The sequence below is a fragment of the Pyxicephalus adspersus genome, chromosome Z (genome assembly GCF_032062135.1).
Source record: "Pyxicephalus adspersus chromosome Z, UCB_Pads_2.0, whole genome shotgun sequence".
In the NCBI taxonomy this organism is placed as follows: Eukaryota; Metazoa; Chordata; class Amphibia; order Anura; family Pyxicephalidae; genus Pyxicephalus; species Pyxicephalus adspersus.
In genome coordinates this window covers 68036361-68059659 of record NC_092871.1, presented here as the reverse complement: position 1 = coordinate 68059659, position 23299 = coordinate 68036361, and the positions used below count along the sequence as shown (strand labels likewise).

Genomic DNA, 23299 nt, shown 5'->3' with positions numbered 1-23299 from the left:
AAAAAGAGTTTAGTAAATCCGCCTTTTCTTTATCCCCAGTTACCAACCAAGAGACATCTTTTAGGGGCCTACATGCTCAGTTATGATCTGTTTGCTACTTAATATATTTAAAAAAGTTAAAATATTGTCTCCCAGTCCAAGTCACAGAGAGCTGTTTGCAGCTGCACGATTTAGGAGGCTATGTTAGGCTCTGTCAATAGTGAGGTCATAGCAAAAAATTAGCACACACCTGCTCCTTGTTCTATGCGCATCTACAGTCCATTACAGGTCAATTTGAATGTTTAATGCTTCATCTTCTTTTGGGTAAGTGCTACTTTTTTATGTTACATTATACTCATTCACAAAATTGATTCATTTATTGTTACATTTGTTGAACTGTTTTGATACTTTTTGGTTTGCTTTGCAACACTGCAAACTAATTTAAATCAAGCTGTATATATACTAATTAGCACTTTATAATATGTCATCACACAATAGTTGGAATGAAAAAAAAAATGTTACCAAGCATTTGTGATTTGATTAAAATTTCATTCTAGTTTGGCTTTATAGTAATTAAATATTTGAAAAAAGTTTGCTGGCAAAAGCAAGCTCTCGCCCGCCAAAGCGAGCTGGAATTTATCACTAGGTAGATCCTCGGGTCCAGCATTGTATGCATTTAGAGAGGCACCTATATAAAGAGCTAAAATCAATTAACTCTTTCTGAACCTGAAAATATTAGGTTATTTAAAAATATGCTTATTTCTCAGCTTAAAATATATGTTTGAAACATTTTAACAGCCCATTTTTATTTAGGTCTAAGTGAAATATGTGTACCATTAGAGAGAATGATTTTTTAGGGGAACAGTGACTTTTAATGCAAGCTCGCCAGTATCGAGCTGCTGAAGATGCGCAGTTCGGAGCGAGCGATCATTTCAGTTGATAACTGCTGGGAGTATACGCCGAAATTTGGTTGATAATTAGGTTTTTTTGGCGTCCGATTCTGGATTGCCATTACGCGCCTGCGAGCGAGCTTCCAATTCAGCTTGATGAATCAGGCTCAATGTCAGGGTAGTTGAAATCTCCCATGATTAAAACACTTCCACTTTTAGCTGCTTTTTCTATCTGTGCTAGTAGTTGATTCTCTTTTTCTTCCTTAGCACTGGGGACCCATAGCAGACTCCATATTTAATTGTGTGTTATTCATCCCTACAATTAACTCCACCTATTTCTGTGATGGAAACCTCTTCAACTGATTTCAGACAAACTGGTAACTTTTATTGGCTTTACACTTAATATTTTTGACAATCTGGTAATGTGGAGTAAATTGGTGAGAGATTTATTGTGTGTGTCCCTAGTGGGAAGATTTACCCAATTTATTTGAAAGTTGTAAGAATCAAAAAATGCAATTTGTTACTAGAACAGGAATTAAGAAGATATGTAACAATGGAGGTACAGGTTTCAGTGATGGTGTCTAAAAGAGAGCCCCCCATTAGATCTCCTCTCATTTAATGCTGCATTTTTATACAGGAATTGAAGAGAAATGCCACAAAATGTTTTACACCTCCTCTACTGTATCAAAAACATAAAATGTTTTAGCTTTAGGTATACTTTAGTCCTAGAGTTAGGGCCTTAGTTCCTAGAGAACCAACGACTGAACATTTGGCAGACGGCGGCAGGAAGCAGTGTCAGTTCCACTCACTGCCACCCCTATTCATTTCCAATGGAGTGTCACGCACAGAGAGACAGAACCACTAGGGGGTGCTATGGCTTGCACGTAGGGGGTGTTAGCTCTGAGAAGGGCCAAGGCGCAGAGTCTAAGCAGTAACCAGGTTTTCTCCAGAGCCTCTTATGGCGAGGATGTTGTGCCGCTGGGTACTGCTAGGTTTCCGTCCTTGAGCAAACCAAGGTGGGCAAAACACAGTACCAAATCACAAAGCAGAAAGATTTATCGAGGAAGGCCGGGGTTGAAGCAGGCAGCAAGCAAGAGAGGTCAGGTCACATACGAGGGGTCAATTACCAGGGATCCAGGAGACAGACACCAGTGACACAGGGGCCACTGTGGGCACAGGAAACACAGGAGACACTGGAAGCAACATGAGGCACAGGTGACTCAGGGATATCCATAGACAGACAGGAACACTGGAACAGCACAGGGAAGTTGGCTGGGAACCAACAGACTGGACAACGAGGGGTTAACGCAAGAGCTGGACATTGAATTAAGCATCAGGTGAACAGGAACTAGCTCAACAGAACTAGGGCTCGGCCCAATGGAGACACCTTGCACGAACACTGAGTGCAGTGTGTGAGCTAGCGAAATAGCCAGGGCTGGTCGGGAGGCTATTTTCTGATTGGCCAGTCTGGAAAGATAAAGCTTGGAAACCGAGGCACATCCAGCATCAGAACTGCCCGCGTGTGCAGATGAGAGGAGTCTGCGCTTTAGAGGGGAAGAGGTAAGTGTGACATGGAGCTGCCATGGACACATTTCATGTTGTTTTTATCAAGAGGCAGTGGTTTCATGGCATGAGGAACATCACTGCTAGTGTGAACATAGTCTTAATGTCATAGAAGGAGATACAACTTGATTGCTGTGTCTATGGCAGACGATTGGAAATCCTTTGAAATACTCCAAATGGAAATTACTATCCTTATCATTACTATTATTAAACAATATTTATATAGAGCCAACATATTACGCAGTGCTGTACATTAAATAGGGGTTGCAAATGACTGACAGACAATCCAACAGGAGGAGGAAAGGACCCTGCCCTGAAGAGCTTACAAGCAGCATACAATAGGAGGGTGCTTATAATGTTTTTTAGTAGTCCATGATGAATTTAAACCTGTTTAAAAAAACACACCATTTCAAGCATGAGCAGAAGCCTACTGGGATGTGGGAGTATTCCAGGAGGATCTGCGTCTGAGTATTCCAGACGATCTAATTCTGTCTTTATTGCTGGGGAGGGGCTATACCCTCTTTTTAAATCTAAAAAAAAAAATAATTTTTAGACAGTGAGAAAAACCTAAACAGCTTTAAATATATTTTGGTCATTTTGGGGTCTTTTTTTAAAGCAGTGAATTGGACATTTACAATCCCTGGCAGAAAATCAGGTATTGCCATTAAAACACATGTACCTGGAAGATTTTCCAGGGAATTTGAGATTTACAGCTTTATAAATAGACCTCTCTGTGTCTTTGAACAACGAGACTCTTTTCTCTGCAGTTCTCAAAATAGATGTGTAAGATGTACACAATGAATTTTGTCTCTAGTGTAAACTCTAAAAAAAAGTGAAAGGTTTTATTGTAAAGTCTACAAGAGATGTTTTTCTGAGGTATTTACCAAGTTCCAGAGGTCTGTAAAGAACAAACTACACACATCATTGCACAACAGATTATTACAGAGTCTCACTATTGTCTACAGGGTGAATTTGGAACACTCCGTCAAGGATTTGTCACATTACTGACATAAATACACAGAGATCTTTTCCACAGAAATGTTTGTGCAACTGTGGTACTTGTTCAATAAAAAATATTTTAAAGCCCCACTGTGGGCTGCAGCTAAATTTACCTGCATTTGGATTCCCTTCAAACTGTTAAACGCTAATTTGACTAGTGGGTGGGGGTAATACAAGTACACATATTTACCCTATTAATGGATCCCACAGGATTTTTTTTTCTCTCTTTGTGACCAGTCTAATAGCGACACCCCTCCCTCCCACCCCCCCATTTTCTGGAGCGTTAAATGGTGGAGGGGAATATTGGCTGCTGCCAGATTGAAGAATAAGGTAAGTATTTGTACTTATACCATTCCCTTCTAGCCGACAAGCATTTAATGCAGTGTACTGTAGGGGCAGACATCACATGCTATATGCATGTATAAATGTAAGAATCCTAAATCATCCCATATATTAGCTCTCTGTGATCCAATTACACCAATCCTTTGGAAATATAGGGCTAACAGTGTTAGCTAAGAATTTTCTGCAGTGCACAATGACATAATGATGTCAATCTGACATTGGGAACTTCCTAAAAAGAGAGATAGAGGAGTGGAAGAGTTATCTACTATTTTTTTTATACAGAATAATTTAGACCTACTTTTTTCTAATCCTAATATTCTAAGGTTTAAATAGTTTATTACATGTTTTTTTAAAAATCATAATTTATTTTGTGTTCCAGGGCATGCCACTAGGTATCTCAAGATTATAAACCTATGCTCTTTTTGTAATTACAGTTTTAGGTTACTAAGTTTTGAAATATGCTTGAGTATATATAAGGGTAACTATGCAGAAGATCATTAAAAAACACTTTATCAAGTAGTAGAGAGTACCAACTGGACTAAACTATCATTTGATAATGATAAAGATGTTTTATTACTTATTCTAGTCTTTTCTTCCCAGCATTAAAAAACCCACACAGAAAATGCACCAAAATCAAACCAGATTGTCCAAAAACATGACAAAGCTAGCTATATGCTAAACACATCTAAGTTAAATAATATGGTTGTGGTATACCACCCTTGTGGGATCACCCTTTCTGAGGTAAAAGGTACTCTCAAACTGCGGGAGAAGTGTATGAAGCACACTGGAGACAGTGGATAAGGTTGAAACTGACCTGCAGACAGTTTTATTAAGGGTTGCATAAGATAAAACAAAAAATAAATAAATCCTAGCCAATCAGGCACTAACTAATCAGCAGGCAGATTCCTCTCTACCAGTTGGTGGCTAACACAAACGTTCAAGCAACCTTTTACTCACATGTAGTACAACAATGGCTCTAACAGGCAGCTTTCCTGTGCTCCAGGCCAGAGAGAGCTTCCTTCCTCTCCTTCCCTTTTTACCTGCCGCTCACAGCTGTGCAGTAGATAATGGCCAGACAAAAACCAAACTCTGGCCTGGATCAGAACACTTTTGAGTAACATGCAAAACCCAGGTCTGGATACCCAGCAGACCTGTTGCTGGTTAATCTCTCCCATAGGAGAGGAAACGAGGAGAAATATATCTTCCCTCCAAGATGACCCCCTTTTGCCATGTCACATTGTGTACTAATATTATACTCAAAATACTAAATTCTAAAGTGTCATAAATTCTGAAATAGCTGTAAAAATACATGGCATAAACTGGTATTTAAAAAAATGTTTACTAATAAATTATAAGATTAGAGATTTTATTTGTCACCAGAGAAGTTATCCCCATGGATTTCCTCTTACTTCCTATTTGGGGGACAACTGAAATTTCTAGATTTCAAACTTTTTTTCTGCCATTTTTATAATTGTCACCAGGACAATTTAGAAGGTCAACTCCCCCTTCTAAAGAACTGAAGAAGATGCCTATAGATAAAAAAAAAAAAAAACATGTTCCTAACCTTATCCTCTTTTTTTTTTAGGAGAAATAGGAAAAATAATTTTTTGCTGTCTGCGTTTTGTCCAGGGACAGGAAGTTTAAAGGAAAGCCCTGCCAACTGGGGATATTTCCTTATTAGACTGTTGTCACATAAACAGTTGTCCTCATTGGAATATTTTACCTTACTTCTTACTCAAAAATCATAGTGCACTACAATGCATTGAATGTGCATTCTGGTCTGTTGCTTTCTTATGAAGCAAAGCTTTGAGGTGCCATTCAAAATAAAAGAGCTTTGTGCATTATAGCGAGAGGCTGTAGCATGCAATTGAATGTACGTTTCATCAGGAGTTATCATGATGCATACATATGAGCCCAGCTTTAAGGATCAGCAAACAGAAATTACAAACTTTCTTTAAAAAAATGTATAATTCATAAACAAGTGCTGTGAACAAACATAATATTTTTTTATTGTATTTGCATGTTCTAATTTCAGCCTGTCACGTTGTCCCAGTAAACTGTACAAAATGACTGGGATGAATAAAGTATGGGTTTTACACTAAAGCTGCGTACACACCTGCAATTTTTCTCGTTGGAAAGGATCTTTCACGATCCTTTCCAACGAGAAAAGACTGCACGATGCATGAACGATGCTGTACATACAGCACCGTTCATGCTCTATGGAGAGGGGAGGGGGAGAGCGACGGAGCGGCACCCTGCTGCGCGCTCTCCCCTTCCCTTTCATTAGGATCGGTCGTCGTCCATCGTCCATGGATCCGCCAGGACGGTCGTCGGACGATGGACGACGACCGACTGTACACACGGCAGATTTTCGCCCGATAATTGGCCGATACCGATTATCGGGCGAGAAAAATTTGCCGTGTGTACGCAGCTTTAGATGTAGTCCTGGTGTAGTCCTAGATAGCGCTAATAGCTCAGAGTTCCAGTTCTCAATTGATTAGACAATGCAGTGCTCAGAACTCCTGACTTACCCCATCAGCTTGTCTATCCAATAGATCCATCCCTCCGTGGCTCAAATCAGTGTGTAAACTGCAGCAACGCTGGAGGATAAAAGTGGTTGCATATACACAACACTGAATCCTGAAAAGGTATTAGTTAAAAACACAATAAATATTGGTTTCATATGGTGTGGTGTCCCTGTTTCTAGGCCTGTTTGAACTTTTTATGGGAATAGGTAAGGGTTACTATGTACCCTGTACTCATTACCCAGGATGGGGTTAGTGGATATCTGGGGGCTCCTTAAAAATGGGGGTTTCCAGATTTTAAATAATTCATAATGAATTGGCCCTTATGGGTTCAATTTATTATACCGGAACACAAGGTAATAAACAGTTTACCCTAAAGATGCAGTGCTTTTGTATTTAGTGTATAGCATGATTTTAAGTGGTATTGTAGGACCCTAAATGGACTGTGGATGTGTTTCCATTTTATTCAACATCTACCATGCTTTAGCCACACCTGGTACATGCCCTGCCGACTTAACCACACCCATCGTCTAAATTCTCTTTTTGTACTGTTCTCGTACTGAGTGGGTCTGGTTGGTCCCTTCCATAGCTCTGCTCTCTATACAGGTCATGTGTGGCACCGTAATACTTTAATAAGGTTTTATCTGGGTTGGGAAAAACATTTATGTGTCTGGAGTGCAGTTCAGAACAAAAAAGATAATCCTGAATGTGAAAGTGAAAGTCAAATGGAGAAAAGGGCAATACAGCACATTCCATTCCAGACAGCTGCAGAGAGGGACCAGGCTTTGGAACTGGTAAATCTGTAAACAATCTTTTCTGTATTTCCTTTTCTAAATTCAGGATACATTGGAAAACTTTGCATTTTCTCATTTAAATCTCTTGATTCCAATTTTTTTGTGAATGTCTTCTTTTCCACAATGTATGTGATTATATGTAAGCAGAGCACAAATACATAGGCAGGGAAAAATCTTTTTGCACCAAGGGTAAGCAGTGATTTCTCTAATAGGGATACAGTTTAATACAAAAACACATTTTTATTACAATGGGGAAGAATCTTCTAAGAATTATAATTTGTTATTTCTTCCCCTCCCCTCTCCATAGAACTGAAGAGAACTTTGTGTAAAACACTTTTCTTCCACTGTATATTACGCCATGTGTGTACATAGCTTTACATTTGGCCAAATATGACAGTAAAGACAATTGGTGTTACTTTATACATTTTACCCTTTTTAAGCCGCTGCAGATCTCATATGCACAGTGAGTCAGCTCTGAAATTCTACACCTTACCTTGGTTGTGTATGCTGCCTTGCTGTTTTCTCCTCCCAGCATAAATGTGTGCACACAAAGTTATTGAGGTGGAGGAGAGGGTGGGAAGACATAGTCAAAGCTCTACAATGCTTGTCGGTTGGGTTTTTTGCAAAATCCTTGCTAATGCTGCAGAACTCAATCTTTCCTATTAGTAATAGTTGTGCTCTTGCTTTGTAATTTACAGTCTTTATTATTATCTAGTATTTATATAGAGCGGACAAATAACTCAGTGCTTTACAAAGTCCATAGTCATGTCACTAACCATCAAAGCAGCTCACAATCTAATGTCCCTACCATAGTAACATGTCATTAAAACAAAAAGTTTAAAAAAGTTTAAAACTATGTACAAATAGCAGATTATTGTCACTCAAGACGAATAATCGTGAAAACCTAGCATGTGCACAGCGATCCTCCAATGTCCAAAACTCCAAAGAATTGGTCAACAAGGTATGTAAATTAAAGTAAGAGCCAGAATGCAATGGTGCCCAATGATATCATCTGTAAACCAAATGCAAAGGCTATTGTAGCATTGTGTTTTTCCCAAATTCTCTGCGAATTGCATGGTCCGCTCCTAAAGTAAATTTGCTGGAACATCTACGTCTAGGAAAATTGCTAACTGTCTTGAATATAAAACAGTTAAAAGATTATTAATTAAAAGAGTATTTAAGTAAATCATGCCACCAGAGCAGGATGAAGGACTGCGCCCAAGTTCTTTGGGTCACACACTTTAAGGTCCATGCAAACAGACCAGCCACATGCAGTATAGGGCATGTTAATCCAGTACACCTTCCAGTCTTCAGTGACTTTAGAGTGGAAAAACTCAGCAAGTATAATTCAGAGTGAGTTTTGTGGAGGATGAGGCTGTGGATTTCAGGGCAGGCAGTGCATTAATGAGCATAAAAATGCACAGACAAAACTGGAGTACACCATCATGTGGAGTATGGGTTTGAGGGAAGGCAAACGATAGCCAGAAAAAAGCTATATGTGCCACCACCTGTGTGTCATGAGGACAACAGCTCTGATTTTTTTTTAGTTATCAGAGGCAAAGTAGGCAGTGTGAAATGAATGTGCAATGGGTTAAATGGCCAGCAGAGGGAACCATATACATTTGCAGGCAGTGTAACAAGGCAGCAGCCAACATGCACCCAGATCCTCAAGGATTCAGGTGTGCTTACCAACAAGGCCAAGCCAGTGTTGTGCACAGCACATCTTTTACCTGTCAGGAAAATGTTGATGATTCATCTATTGCCATGACACAGATGAATCATCAACATCAACATGCCTTCCGTGGTCTCATGACCTTTGTTGTTCTTATCTGGTGGACCCAAACCATCACTATTTTTGTAATAAGGGTGTGCCCAATATGTACAAAACATGGTTGGTTTTGTATGTACTGAATGTACACAATGCCACTAATATGAATGTACAGGCATGAATAATGTCACATACATACAGTATCTTTTGCAAAGTGCTGGTGAAAATTCCATAAGGGGTATTTGACACCTTGTCTTGCTGCCTCAAAAAAACTTTATTTATCAGTTCCTTTTTTTCCACACTTTGCATCTAATAATCCAAGGTTTTGTGAGGGTGTACCTTGGCTTAAAACTTTACTACAACAGGCACATGGAGTCAGCAGTCACTTTTACAGGTCTGTAATTGCTACCATGATGTTATACACATTGCAGTGACAAAAAATTCCCCACCACAGGCTCATATTTGACACTAACGTGCCTAGATGAACAAAAGACAACAGGATCCCACTGCAATAGCTCAACAGGATCCCACACAAAAAATATTTCACCTCTCTTATGTTCTAACAAAAGATCAAGTGAGAGTGGTCTTCTGAAAAAAGTAGAGGCGCAGAGGAGGGTGAAGAAGAGAGTCAAATGTGGAGTTGTGAACCCCAGGGATCAACAGAAGAAAAGATAGAGGAAGACAAAGTTGATGGAAAGGAGATTTTGTTGCCATCTAAGAAGGGAAAGTACATCAGGGGTACACAGATGCACATCCACACAGTACCAGTTACATGGTAATAAGGGACCTAAAAAGGAGAAAAAGGTAGAACTGGGGATCAATGGCTAATCTGGAAAATATCCCCCTATATTCTGTACTGCCTGTATGGGGACCCATGTATAAGGAAATGAAGACACCATCTTGGTGATGGCAGTTACCTTACTGAACACCAGTAACTTATGGTATATGCCCTTTCTGATCCCTATGAAATAGGCAGATATGTGTGATTACATTGCTGATTTACTTTGATAGGTCACTGGTGCTAACTGCGATAACGCATTGGAGGGTTTAAGCAGCTGTGGGGACTGGGAAGCTGGACCTTAGTGTTATCATACAGACTATTTACTTAGAAGAACATTTATATAACAATTAAAAGATTTTTTATGCATCAAAGCCACCCATTTATGCTTAAAGTTGCAGGAACACATCAAAGGCCAATAACTAACAAGGTGCACAGCAAACACCCACAAACAATACAAAGTTTCCCAACACACTTGCTCCAATCTATTCATTGTTATGTATGTTCTTGGAAAAAACTCTCAAAGTTTAGAGTTAGATACCATGTTGTCCAGAGAGGCCTTAATGAGGCTGCAATGCACTTTGCCTAAAAACTAATGAATTTAATGTTTTATGTGTTATCTTTCCCATCTTGAATACAATTAGTTAAAATAAAGATGAACTGCAACATACAGTAATGAAAATGCTGGACAATGTTGTATAAAATTTTAATTGTTTATTTTTTTTAATATTTTTTGAAAAAAATATTATTTAAATGTTTAATGTTTGTTTATTGGCAGATAGCAGAGAGAGATTTTTGTGGTCATAAAGTAACTGAAGACAGGAGATAAGATGCCTCTATGTGTAAGTGTAAAACATTTTTTTTATATTCAGTAGTGGATATCCCTGAATTTTAGGAGTGTTGGTGGAGCTGCTGAAATAGATGCTTACAGAATCCGTAGAAATATATGCCAATGGGCCGTTTTCATAAAACAGCATTTGCCAAACATCTTTTTTCCTGTATTATTCCTTTTCATTGGTTAGAGAATATAGATTCATTTAGAAATAACCCCCAAAATTTGCCTATTTTCACCTTTTCAAAATTTCCAACTACAGTAGGATCTCGCCTATCCGGCTTGTGACTACCTGGCCTCCGTACTATCCGGCCCAGTATGGAGTGAGGAAAAAAATTCTAAAATGCTGGGGCGGTGCGGGCGGACATCTGCTGTGGTAATGTAATGTAATTGTGTGTGTTTAAATAAATTGAAAAAGATGTCAGAGCATACTTTTTACTATTTCACATGGCTCTACCCCATTGCCTAGTTCACATTTAAGTGGAGATTTGCTTCAATACAACCTAGTATACATATCAATTCTTTTGCAGGGTGATAGCCCTAATCGTGGAGACCTGATTCAGTTCCTAGGTTTTGGCTTTGACCATTGGGGTGTATATGTTGGAGATGACTTTGTTGTACATATAACAGGTGGGAAAATATGAATGAAATAACAAACTTATCCTTGGGAAGTAATGTAGTACTTGTTTAAACAAGTATTATCATATATTGTACATAAAAATATTATGATAGCTAAAGAGAGTTTGTAAAACTTAATTTTGGCTTAGTCTACACAGACTGTTTCCCCAGCGTTTAACCTGAGGCTTTTAAAGCCCATGTTTTAAAGCCCATGTTTGAAGTCTCCATGCATTTCAATGTGCTAATCTACACCAGGATGTTTTCTTCAGGCACGTTTTTGAGCGTTATCTTAAACGTTGCTTGCAACGTTTGAAAGATTAAAACGCTGGATAAAAGCAGGAAAAGGCTTGAAAACGCTTCCATTGAACTCAATGGAGACTTTTTCAAGCGTTTTTAAGCTTTTTATGAAAGCTTCCATTGAAAACAATGGGGGCTTTTATAAACGTTTTTAGCAGGACTTTGGACTCTGGAAGCCCCCTTTAATAAGGAGACTCCCAGACTACCACCACCCCACCCTGGGGAATGAGTACAGGGGTACATAAAACCCCTTACTCATTCCCTGAAAGGGTTAAAACATATGTAAAAAAATAGGACAAGACTTTATTGTTAAAATATTTTATTAAATGTGTGTGTGTTTGTGTAACTAAACCTTTTTTTTACAGGTTTTCCCAATGACAGGATGATTTCTAGGGCTGTAATCATGACTTGAGCACAGCCCTGGGACTCCTCCTGACAGTGAGGGATCGCAGGGCACTAGGGGTTAAATGAGGACAAGGCTCTCCATTCACCCCTAGTGCTCTTTGATTGGCTGAGAAATAGGAAACCCTGATGACAGCTCAAGCATTATCAGGATTTCCCTTTCCTCAGCCAATCAGGGAGCAAAGCAATCTGCGGAGCTTTACTATGCTGACAGCTCTCCTCCCCTGATTGCTCTTGCAGCCCTGGAGGAGCTGTAGTATGTGCTACAGATAAATAGCATGTCACAGCTCCTCCAGGGCTGCGGGAGCAATCAGGGGAGTGGAGCTGTCAGCATAGCAGAGCTCCGCTGACTGCTCTGCTTCCTGATTGGCTGAGGAAAGGGAAATCATGATGATGCTTGAGCTGTCATCAGGGTTTCCTATTTTTCAGCCAATCACAGAGCACTAGAGATGAATGGGCACAAGTCTCCCCATTCATGTCTAGTGCTGAATGTGCAGAAACGTAAAACCTCAGCCAATCACAGAGCACTAGGGGAGAATGGAGAGGCTTGTCCTCATTTAACCCCTAGTGCCCTGCGATCTCTCACTGTCAGGAGGAGTCCCAGGGCTGTGCTCATGTCATGATTGCAGCCATGGGAATCATCCTGTCATTGGGATAACCTGTAAAAAAGAAAAAGTTTAGTTACACAAACACACACACATTTAATAAAATAATTTAACATTAAAGCCTCGTCCAATTTTTTTTACACATATTTTAACCCTATAAGGGAATGGATAAGGGGTTTTATGTACCCCTGTACTCATCCCCTGTAAGGGTTAAAAGTAAAACTTTTAAAAATGCTTATGTAAATTTGCGGCAATTCCCGTTAAAACGCGTCATAGGCGTTTATAAAAGTTTTTTAGCGTTTTAAAGTTAAGCTTTAAAACACTTGTAAAAGTGCATAAAAACGCATATAAACATAGTAGGAACGTTTATATGCGTTTTTAAAACTGTTCATGTAGACCCAGCCTTTGAGTATCATACATTTCAGACAGGATCATGTAAAGTTCTTTTACTCTGTCTCCATTTTTCAGACACTGCTTAAAAAATCTGACTGAAATATGACCACATCTACTTGCTTAACAATATCCTGGATTAAAAAAAACATTCACATACATGATTTGTCTTTATCCTAGACTCCTTATTTGAATTGTGCATAGGTAGAGAAATTTACTTGTTTATTTATATTACTGTACTATCATTTGCACAGTGCTACATGCACTCACACTTGGGAAAATATTTAACAAACTGTGTTTTTGTTTTGTTTGTTTTTTACCTCACTCATCTTGTTCCTGTCAGCTGGTGATGGCCATTGGAGTTTATCCTCAGGTCTTGGAAATGCTGGCTTGTCTTCAGGAATTGCAGACAAAGCTATAGTAAAAAGAGAACATTTAGAAGTAGTTGCCAATGGACGTAATTATAAAGTCAACAATTACCTTGACAATAAGAGAACACCTAGACCAACAGAAGAAATTGTAAAGAAAGTGGAGAGAGAAGTTGGGAAGGAGAGATGGTATCATATCACTAATGCAAACTGTGAGCACTTTGCCACCAAAATGAGATATGGATACAGCCACAGTGAACAGGTATGGAGGAAGAAATATTACACAGAACAACATAGATATAGATGTAATAAAATTACTTAGATCATTTACCTGTGGATCATTTTGTCAATAAGATAATAACATTAATACACTATATCTTATGATACGTTCAAGATGTTTAGGAATAAAAGATTCCCTGAATTTCCCTCATATTTAAAAAAAACATTCTGTTCTCAGATACACAAGTGGCTGGTTGCTGGCTCTAGTAGTATTTGGACAGGCTTTTAATTTTGTGTATTATGTGAAGACCTAGTAATCCAGGTTTCTGGATAACATTAAAGTTCATGGAACTATTTCTTCGACATGTCAGAAACAATCCAAACATACAGGGTATGCGAATAAAGAGGCAAAAACATAAAGTGGCAGTATATGCTGATGACTTACTTTTATATATCACCTCCCCCAGGACTTCTTTATCTAATTTATTAGCTGAAATTATTAACTACTCTATTGTATCCTAATATAAAATGTATCTACAGTTCATCTGCTACGTACACTATTGTGCAGGTTTAGACATGAGTTTCTCCACTTTGTCTGGGGAAGGGAAAACCTCCCTAAAAGAAAACAGATTCTCTGTTTGCCCAAAACAAAAGGGGGTGTGTTTGTTTTTTTTGTATCAAGAGGCTATACATTTGGCAAGACTGATAGATTGCTGTAGACATTAGAAGCAGAAACTGTGTAGCATTGAAAGATGCGATATCTCAAGTCCTATTGGCCGGTGTGGTATGGTCTCCTCCTGATGCTCTTACAGGTGTGCTTAGACACCCGTTAATTGGTCCTACCTCATGCATTGTATGGAGACATTTCAGAGTGTTGGGATTGGGTACATATCTGTCGCCCTTATCTCTTATTTTAACCGGGCATTTTATACCCTTTGGTGGGAGCATGGAATCTTCCGAGCCAAACACATTATGCATATGTTCGAGTGGATGGCGGTAGTGCCCCTTCAGTCGGAACATTTGCTCCTAGCATTAGGTATCTGGCGTTGTTTACAGCTGACACATTTTTTGAGCTCTATCATAGCTCCTGGTCAATTTGATCGTCCACTGTGAAATTTAGAATCCCCCTGTCCTGAAGAGGGTCCGATACGGGGAACTTTCACATGTGCATATCAACTACTATTGGTAGACTGTGCCCCACCAACCCTGTCTTTTGTTACTAAATAGAAACAAGACCTTAACACCACTTTCTCTGCAGAGCAGCTTGAACAGTTCCTATACTTTGGTCATAAGGCCTTGGTCAGTAACGCTTATCAACTGTAAATTACTTACTTGATAGTATAGTGTTCCAGCTGTTCTGGCAAAAGTCTATCTACAAGTTGATGTTTTGTGTTAGTGGTGTAAGACAGACATTGGTAGCTTGGTAGACAGACATCCCCTACTGGCTCCCTTTTGATCACAAGTGGCTGAGATTATTTTTTTGAACTAACAAATGTAAATACCCGGAATAGGCCAGAATTGGCACTATTGCACCTGTTCACGCTCTCAAGGAAAAAATTCCTCAATACCACTTTATTTAAACATCTCAATGCAGCGAACGCCTTTATTCCAGTGCTTCAGAAGCAAACTACCCCTCCTACTGTGTCTCAATAGTTTAGAAGAGTAAATGAGATCCTGTGTATGGAGGATTTGATATCAACATGGGAGGTCAGACAAGTTTAACTGGACATAGTTTGATTGGATACAATATACCACCACCCCTGCATATCTCTGGGTTTTGTGTTTGAGTGAGGAAGCAGGTGACATTTTTTGGATTTTGACCCAAATTACCCATACATGTGTTTGGTATAATGCTAACCTTCTCTCACCTTCCCCCTTGAGTGTCTTCCCCATCTCTCTTTCATCGCCCTCCTATTTTTTTTTATTCCTATTTTTCTCCTTCCTGTCTGTTAACAATATTATGCAAAATGCTCACCAGTGACCAGTAACTATATAGATAGTTTAACTTTGTGATATACATGATATGTCATTTCTTGTTGGTCATCTGTTGAGTTTCTGTGCACAATATTGAATTGTTCAATGTATGTTTGATTGGTCCTAAATAAAAATAAAGTATTAAAAAAAAAAAAGTTAATGGCAAAAAACAGACAAACAAACAGAGGTTACGGAACAGCAATAGAGGTTATTTCCGTAAAAGAGACCACATACAGAATCATCTTACATAGTTACATAGTAGATTGGGTTGAAAAAATGACATAAGTCCATCAAATTCAACCACTAGGGAAATAAACATACCCCAGATAATAAACCCTACAAGACATAGTTGGTCCAGAGGAAGGCATAAAATCCCTGGTACAATGTGCTTCAACAGGGGAAAAACATTCGGTTTCTGTTATCTTTACTTTAAATCCTTAATACCCAGTTATATTCTGTGTTTCTAGACAGGCATCCAGATTTTTCTTAAAAACTGTCCCAAAACTGGACTGCATATTCCAGATGTGGTCTGACCAATGCTTTGTACAGGGGCAGGATTATGTCTCCATCTCTGCAGTCTATTCCCCTTTTAATATAAGAAAGTACTTTACTCACTTTAGGTTTTGCAGCTTAGCATTGCATGCTGTTATTAAGTTTTTGATCTACCAGAACCCCCAGATCCTTTTCCATTTCTGACTCCCCAAGTGTATTCCCCCTAGACAGTATGAAGCATGCATGTTGTTAGCCCCCAAGTGCATAATTTTACATTTATCTATATTAAATGTTATTTGCCACTTGGCTACCCAATCAAACAGTACTTCCAGGTGTGCTTGTAGATTATAGACATCCTGTATGGACCCAATTCCATCCATGGACCTAATGATCTAAAGAATGGCCTTGGTTAACCCCGCTGGAACTGGATCCAGTGGAGCTAGGGTCCAACTGATCAGATCTTTGGGTTGAGGCTAATGTACTGGTGGATATAATCAGCCAGCGTACGAAGGCCATTCTTAACACATGGTTTATGGTTTTGGACAATGAACAAAAATATGTATGTATCTTACAGTGTATATACATTGTTTATGTATAGTTGGGGTAGAGATTAAAATGTTAAGGACAGGAGTATTTAGCTTTTACTTTGAAGATTTGCAAACATACAGGCCTAATTGGTAGCAATGAAAATACATTTCTTACAAAGTAATATAGTTTTTTTATAAATGTTTCATATGTGTATTTAGTTGTCTACCTGGAGTTGTGTTTTACCTTATCATTGTACTCATTGTATTAAATGTCAGTATTACAATGAGACTCTGTTGTTTCTGTAATTTTCAAAGCCCATATAACACAAGTATTATCTCTTTTTCTACAGCTGATTTACGGGTTGAAGAGCTTGAGTGCAGCAAGTGTTACTGCTTTCATTGGTGACTTTTGTTTTGTTCCTACTATTGGCATTGCTTTAGGAATAGCAACTTTAGCGGTATTTCTTATAGCCAGAGATCTTTGAGACCCTCCTAGTAGGCACTAGTGGGAATCCGTGCAACTATTACAGTTACACTGTACAGTGAAAAATGGAAATACCTCAATTCACTAAAACATAGCTAGGCTGGAAATATTGCCATTGTTGTAACAGAATGTCCTGTCTTATTTCCAGTTCAATACTACATGTATTTGATTTACCATGCAGTTGCTGGATGTCACATCAGTATTAAAATCATGTTCACAATATATCACATTAAACTATTCATCATGACACAAAAGTGGCTTTTATTTTATTGCAAAGTTTTACAAAAAAAACTTGTTTATTCAATTTTTTATCAACATTTTGACCAGTCATTTTTGATCAACTGGCTTTTCTTGTCAAATCCAACATCTGATTAAAATTACAATCACAATTAAAAATGCATATAGCTAACTTTAGTCTATTTTTGGGTCTTGTAGCAGACATTTTTTATTTATGTTGCCTTATATCAGGTGTCAACAATGCCTGCAGAATTTCTGCAGGGATGTCAACCATCAGATTGAGGCAGGTATGCAGGACACATAGAGCTTGATTTATTTAAGCTCTCCAAGGCTGGAGAAGGATACACTTTCATCAGTGAACCTGGGTTAATCCAATGCACCTGGATTGGATCTGGTCCAGGGTTCAAAATTTTTTGCTAGCAAATAGAAAAAAGAAATCCATGCCAGATTTGCTGCATCACCCAGATTTACTGATGAAAGTGTATTCTCTCTAGTCTTGAAGAGCTTTAATAAATCCGGCCCATAGAGTCTAGGACAGACTCTTACTGAATACTAATGACAGGACCTTTTTCCTCCCATTGACACTACTAATTGGGCTTTACAGCTTATTCAACAACACCAATAATGACAGGGCTTTACTCTTTTTTTTTACTGACATCACTGATACAGCAAAATGGTTTGGTCGATTGCAACACTGTATCCAAGGAACTTTTTGAGGATTAAGAACTGGAGGTTTAGTAGTGTAATGTAGCAACTCCCTTCTACACACTGGGTAAAAACTTGGGGTAAACAGGAAAAAGACCACCCTAAAGATAAATTAATGAGGTTGTAATATGAACATGATTGGCCACCACACTTGGGGGGCAGGGAAATAGAACTCCTCTTGTTCTGGGCTTGGACTTGGAGAGTGCACGTCTCAGAAGAGAAAAAGGCAGATGCTATAGCAAACTTGCTGTATTTGTCTGCATTTCTGGTAGTAAATTCTAATTTAGATCTGGAGGCAACAATCCAGTGCACAGCATATTTGCCAATACTGATTACCCTCCAAATGTGTTTTCTTTCAATAGAACAAACAATTTATAATAAAACAATCATTTACACCTAACCACCTCATTGGTTAGTTGTTTTTTTTTTTTTTAAACTAGTTAGAATAACTAATGGCCGCTAGGTCCCAGGTTTGAATGTCAGCCAGGACACGCTCTGCAAGGAGTTTGCATGTCATCTGTAAGGGACTTACCCGTCTTGCGAGCCCGTGGTGTCCCTGGGGATCCCAGCCACAGAGGGAGACGCCGCTGTAGCAGGCAGCATGGCCGAGGCTGCTGCTCTACTCCCAGCTTGTCTCTCTCTGCAGGCGGAGGGATCCGTCCTGGCCAAACTACTGTTCAGCCAGGCAGCATCCCTTGCATCCCTTCAGATGTGGTTACTGCATATCCTGCTCTCAGCACTCCTTTGCATGTGCAAAGTAGTGCACGTCCTAGGGGTGCTGTGGGAAGAGGTGCGCGTGCTACAATGCGTCCCTCTTGTAGCCCCCGAGGGCGTGGCACTCGGCTGCTTCGCCCCAGGGCGGGACATAGTTAGTTTGAATTCCCTGCGGCTGATTCAGTTAGTCTCCTATCAGACGGCGCCAGGTGGTGCAAGGCCATTGGTCACTCTGGCCATTTAAGGAGAGCCTGTCCTGTACACCATTGCCCGCTATAAGCCTCTGTGAACTCAGTGTGCTTGGGTGTGTCATTGTGTTGGTTAAGTTTACCTGCTTTTGTCATCTCCTTAGTGACCTGGTCTGAAGTTGACTCTGCTTGAACTCTGCCTGCCCTGACCTCGGATTGTTACTGACCATTCTGCCTGCTGCCAGCCCTGACCTCGGATTGTTCTTGACCTGTCTTTGCCTTACCCATTTGTACCTTGCTTATTTGGACTTAACCCTTACTGTGCTTTATGACACTGAATAAAGCCTGATTCAAGGATATCTGGAGTTGGTTGTGGTGTGTGCCCAGGCGCATTACATCATCCCTATGTTTGGTTTCTGAGTTGGTTTCTTCCCACATCCCAAAAACATGAGTTAGGTTATTCCGCTTCCTCTCAAAAATGGCCTTAGACTATATTAATGACAAATGACCAGGGTAGGGACAATAGATTGGGACCACATTTGAAGGACAGTTAGTAACAGGACTATGCACTAACTGTCCTTCAAATGGGGTCACAATCTTTTGTCCCCACCATAGTCATTTGTCATTATTACAGTTAAAGTCCATTTTTGAGAGGAAGCTGAATAACCTAACTCATGTTTATGCATGCTCTATTTAATCCAAAAAAATGTATTTTTTATATATCTATTTGTACCCAATGTGAATTAATATGGTTAACAAGTTTATTATGTAACAATGAATGTGCTGAAAAAATGTCCTGTAAAGTCATTATCAACAGGTGAGTGGGCACCATTGCACAAACATAATTAGAATAACACATATACATAGTTACATGGTTAAGTTGGAAAAAGACATAAGTCCATTAAGTTCAACCACTAGGCAAACAAACATACTACATACCAACATATCTCTAATAAAACCATATATACATAGTTTATTTAGAGAAAGGCAAATAACCCTTATAAACATGGTTTGATTTGCTCCAACAAGTAGGGAAAAAATCCCTTCTGATCCTATGAGGCATTTGGACGTTCCCTGATGTAATTTCTTTTAAACTTTAATATCCCATATATATTCTGTGCTTCTAGGAAAAAAATCCAACTTTTTTTTTAAAGTAATCTATAAAACGTACTAAAACTACTTCCTGAGGCAGCCTATTTCACATTTTCATAGACCTTACTATAAAGAATCCCTTCCTTATGAGTTTCAACTTATTTTCCTCCAGATGCAGTTCCTCCTTGTCCTTCGCAATGACCTTAAAGTAAATAATTGTGAAACAACTCTTCTATAAACACCATTTATTTATTTATTTATTACCATTTATTTATTTATTTATTTCAAGGGAGAAAAGATTCAGCTCAGCTAATCTCTCCTCATAGCTGAGCTCCTCCATACCTTTTATTAGTTAGTTGCCCTTCTCTGCACTCTCTCCAATTCCACAATGTCCTTTTTGTGAACTGGTGCCCAAAACTGGACTGCATGTCCCAGGTGAGATCTGACCCAGGCTTTGTACAAGGGCAGCATTGTGTCTGCATTTCTGCATCATCTTTGCTAGCTTTAGATATTGCATCTTGACATTGCAAGTCTATGATCTATGAAAATCCCCAGATGCTTCCCCTATTTATACTCACTCAAATGTATTCACCAAAACTTTATGAAGCATGCATGTTGTTAGAGCCTGAGTGCATAACTTTACATTTCTCAATAATAAATGTCATTTGCCACTTGGCTGCTCAATCAAACAGTACATCCAGGTCTGCTTGTAGATTATAGACATCCTGTATGGACATAATTCCATTACATAGTTTGGTGTCATCTGCAAACACAGAAATGGTACTTTTATTCCCAAACTCTATATCATTTATAAAGATGTTAAACAGTAAAGGTCCCAACACTGAACCCTGGGGTACACCACTAATAACCGTAGACCATTTAGACTATGATTCATTAATCACTACTCTTTGGATGGGGTCTTTAAATCAGTTTTCTATGCATTTACAAGTTTAATTTAAATTCAAATCTATAGACCTTAACTTTTTTACCCTCTATGGGGTAATGTGTCAAATGCTCTAGCAAAGTCAAAGTACACTTTATTAACTGCTATTCCACTGTCTAAATGCCTCATAAAGAGAGAGTAAATTTGTTTGAAAATTTTGGTCTTTCTAAATCATTGTTAGCAGAAACTCTTCTGTGTGGTTCTTTATCAAACTCTCTAGTATTTTTCCAACTTTAGAGGTTAAAACTAGTCTATAGTTACTTGATAATGACTTTGCTCACTTTTTTATGATAGTTACCACATTGGATTTATGCCAAGCCATTGGTAGCAAGCCAGTGAGTAGGGAATATCAATTTTTTCAGTTTGAATTATATTACTTTTTTTATACTGATATAAATTATTTTGTTTATTTTTTTCAGTTTGTTGTAAGAAGTATTACATGCTTGTTATCTATCCTCTAAAGGAATGCATCAGGAACCTATAATAGACAAGTGTTCATTTGGATTTATATTTATTGTTAACAACCTATGTGGAATACACTCTTTGCATTAAAGAGGAACTAAACTGAAAAGTGCCTTAAAAAAAAATACACTTACCTTCAATCCCACAGGGCAGTCTGATCCATGAGGTGGTGTCTTGCATTGGGATCCGCATCCTCCTGGCATCTGTCCCTGAGCCGGCACTCTAGGCGCCGCCATCTTCTCCTTATCTTCCTGGTTTTTCTTCCTATGTCACCAGACCCAGGCACGAAATTGGGTAACATTGGATGGAAAAAAAACTCACTGCTCATGCGTTGGATTGGCAATTGTTTTTCTTTTCACAAAAAGGCTCTTTCCGCGCAAGCACGAGATGCTTGGGCATGCACAGAAGGAACAGCCAAGAGCCTCCCGAGATGTGTGATGTAGGTATCATGGGAGGCTTTGCGCTCCCATTCATTTAGGGGGGGTGCTGCACCTTTTTTTTAAAAAAGGGTGTTGCAATTAAAAAAAACAAACAACAAACTTTTTACTTAACATAAAAGGGTTGTCTATCCTTTTATTTAAAGTGAAATTTCTGAATTTAGGTACACTTTAAGCTCTGTGACAAAATGATAATGGTAATTGTTATGGGATTTTAATTTGTTTTAAGAAATATAATATTTGGATATTTAAACTAGAAATATTTAGCAATAACCTCCCTACTTTCAATTCTCTTTTCCTTTATTTTCATTTTGTAAGGGGCCTGCATGCTCAGACCTAATCTTTTTGCTATATCTATGTATATACAAAATTGTATGTATATATGTATGTATGTATGTTCCACCATCACTCGAAAACGCATGGAGACATTTCAACCAAACTTGCCATACATATGACTGAGACTCATGTGAGTGCACCTGTCAACTTTGTACAGCACTGTGCTATATGTCAGAGCTATATTTGGATGAAATGCATGGAGACATTTCAACCAAATTTACTATGTTCCACCATCACTAGGAAACACATAGAGACATTTAAACCAAACATGCTGGACATATGACACCACTGATCTTTGTACAGCACTGTGGTTTATGTCAGAGGTAAATAAATGTATAACAATAGTGTGTGATTGTGGGGGGACATTAGAGTATCAACTACTCTGTACAGAGACTGATGGGTCTAGCTCAGTGTTTCATTGTATAGCACTATGGTATATGTCAGAACTATATAAATATATATAAAACTGAATGTATGTATGTTTGTGTGTATGTCATCACTCGGAAAGGAATCAAGACATTTAAAACAAAATTGCTACACATATGACTCAGACTCATGTGCACAGCTGATCTTTATGCATCACTGTGTCGTATGTCAGGTATATGACACCACTGATCTTTGTACAGCGCTGTGGTTTATGTCAGAGGTAAATAAATGTATAATAATAGTGTGTGACTGTAGGGGGACATTAGAGTTTCACCTCCTCTGTACAGAGACTGATGGGTCTAGCTCAGTGTTTATTTGTACAGCACTATGGTATATGTCAGAACTATACAAATCTCTCTCTCTCGCTCTCTCTCTCTCTCTCTCTCTCTCTCTCTCTATATATATATATATATATATATATATATATATATAAAATTGTATGTATGTATGTATGTATGTATGTAATCACTAGGAAATGCATCAAGACATTTAAACCAAACTTGGTAGACACTTTACTCAGACTCGTGAGTGCACCGCTGATCTTTGTACAGTGTTGTGGTATATGTCAGAGGTATATTTGCATGTATGTATGTATGTATGTATGTATATATTGCTCAGTGACAGTGTGCCTTTTGCTTTTATTTTTACATATTTTTTTTGGACTCTTTTACAAATTTCTGGCCTGTAATAATGCCTTCGAGAAAACGTAAGTCAATTGGCCGAGTGCAATCAAAGGCAAAAAAAAAATGAAACAACACCGTAGACAAGAAAATCACTATAGCTTTTTTTGATTTCTTTTCCTGTATAATATAAGATTGCAATAAATAATATTCGGGCAACGCCAGGTATTCAGCTAGTATATATATATAAAATTGGATGTATATATGTGTGTGTGTGTGTATGTATGTTCCAC

At 38.6% G+C, this 23299-nt stretch overlaps 1 protein-coding gene across 8 annotated transcripts; it reads left to right on the top strand.

The window, feature by feature from the left end:
- The first annotated feature begins 262 nt into the window (after positions 1 to 262).
- LOC140343673 (phospholipase A and acyltransferase 2-like) lies at positions 263 to 19047 on the top strand. Of its 8 annotated transcripts, XM_072430491.1 has the most exons (8): positions 263 to 303; positions 1137 to 1246; positions 10417 to 10480; positions 10733 to 10846; positions 11001 to 11100; positions 13126 to 13412; positions 16713 to 16764; positions 18855 to 19047. In XM_072430491.1, the coding sequence occupies exons 4-8, from the start codon at positions 10814 to 10816 to the stop codon at positions 18881 to 18883; spliced, it is 501 nt and encodes a 166-aa protein (XP_072286592.1). In that variant the 5' UTR covers positions 263 to 303; positions 1137 to 1246; positions 10417 to 10480; positions 10733 to 10813; the 3' UTR covers positions 18884 to 19047. The 8 variants fall into 8 exon arrangements, with proteins under 8 accessions (XP_072286592.1, XP_072286586.1, XP_072286588.1 ...); XM_072430485.1 differs by lacking the exon at positions 18855 to 19047 and having other exon boundaries at positions 268 to 303; positions 16713 to 17100; XM_072430487.1 differs by lacking the exons at positions 10733 to 10846; positions 18855 to 19047 and having other exon boundaries at positions 271 to 303; positions 16713 to 17100.
- The last annotated feature ends 4252 nt before the right edge of the window (positions 19048 to 23299 follow it).

Coding starts and splice junctions, on each gene's coding strand:
- LOC140343673 (XM_072430485.1), top strand. CDS start 10,814: ATGCTGGGGCGGTGCGGGCGGACATCTGCTGTG. Junction 11,101..13,125: donor CTTTGTTGTACATATAACAG/GTGGGAAAATAT, acceptor TGTTCCTGTCAG/CTGGTGATGGCCATTGGAGT. Junction 13,413..16,712: donor GATACAGCCACAGTGAACAG/GTATGGAGGAAG, acceptor CTTTTTCTACAG/CTGATTTACGGGTTGAAGAG.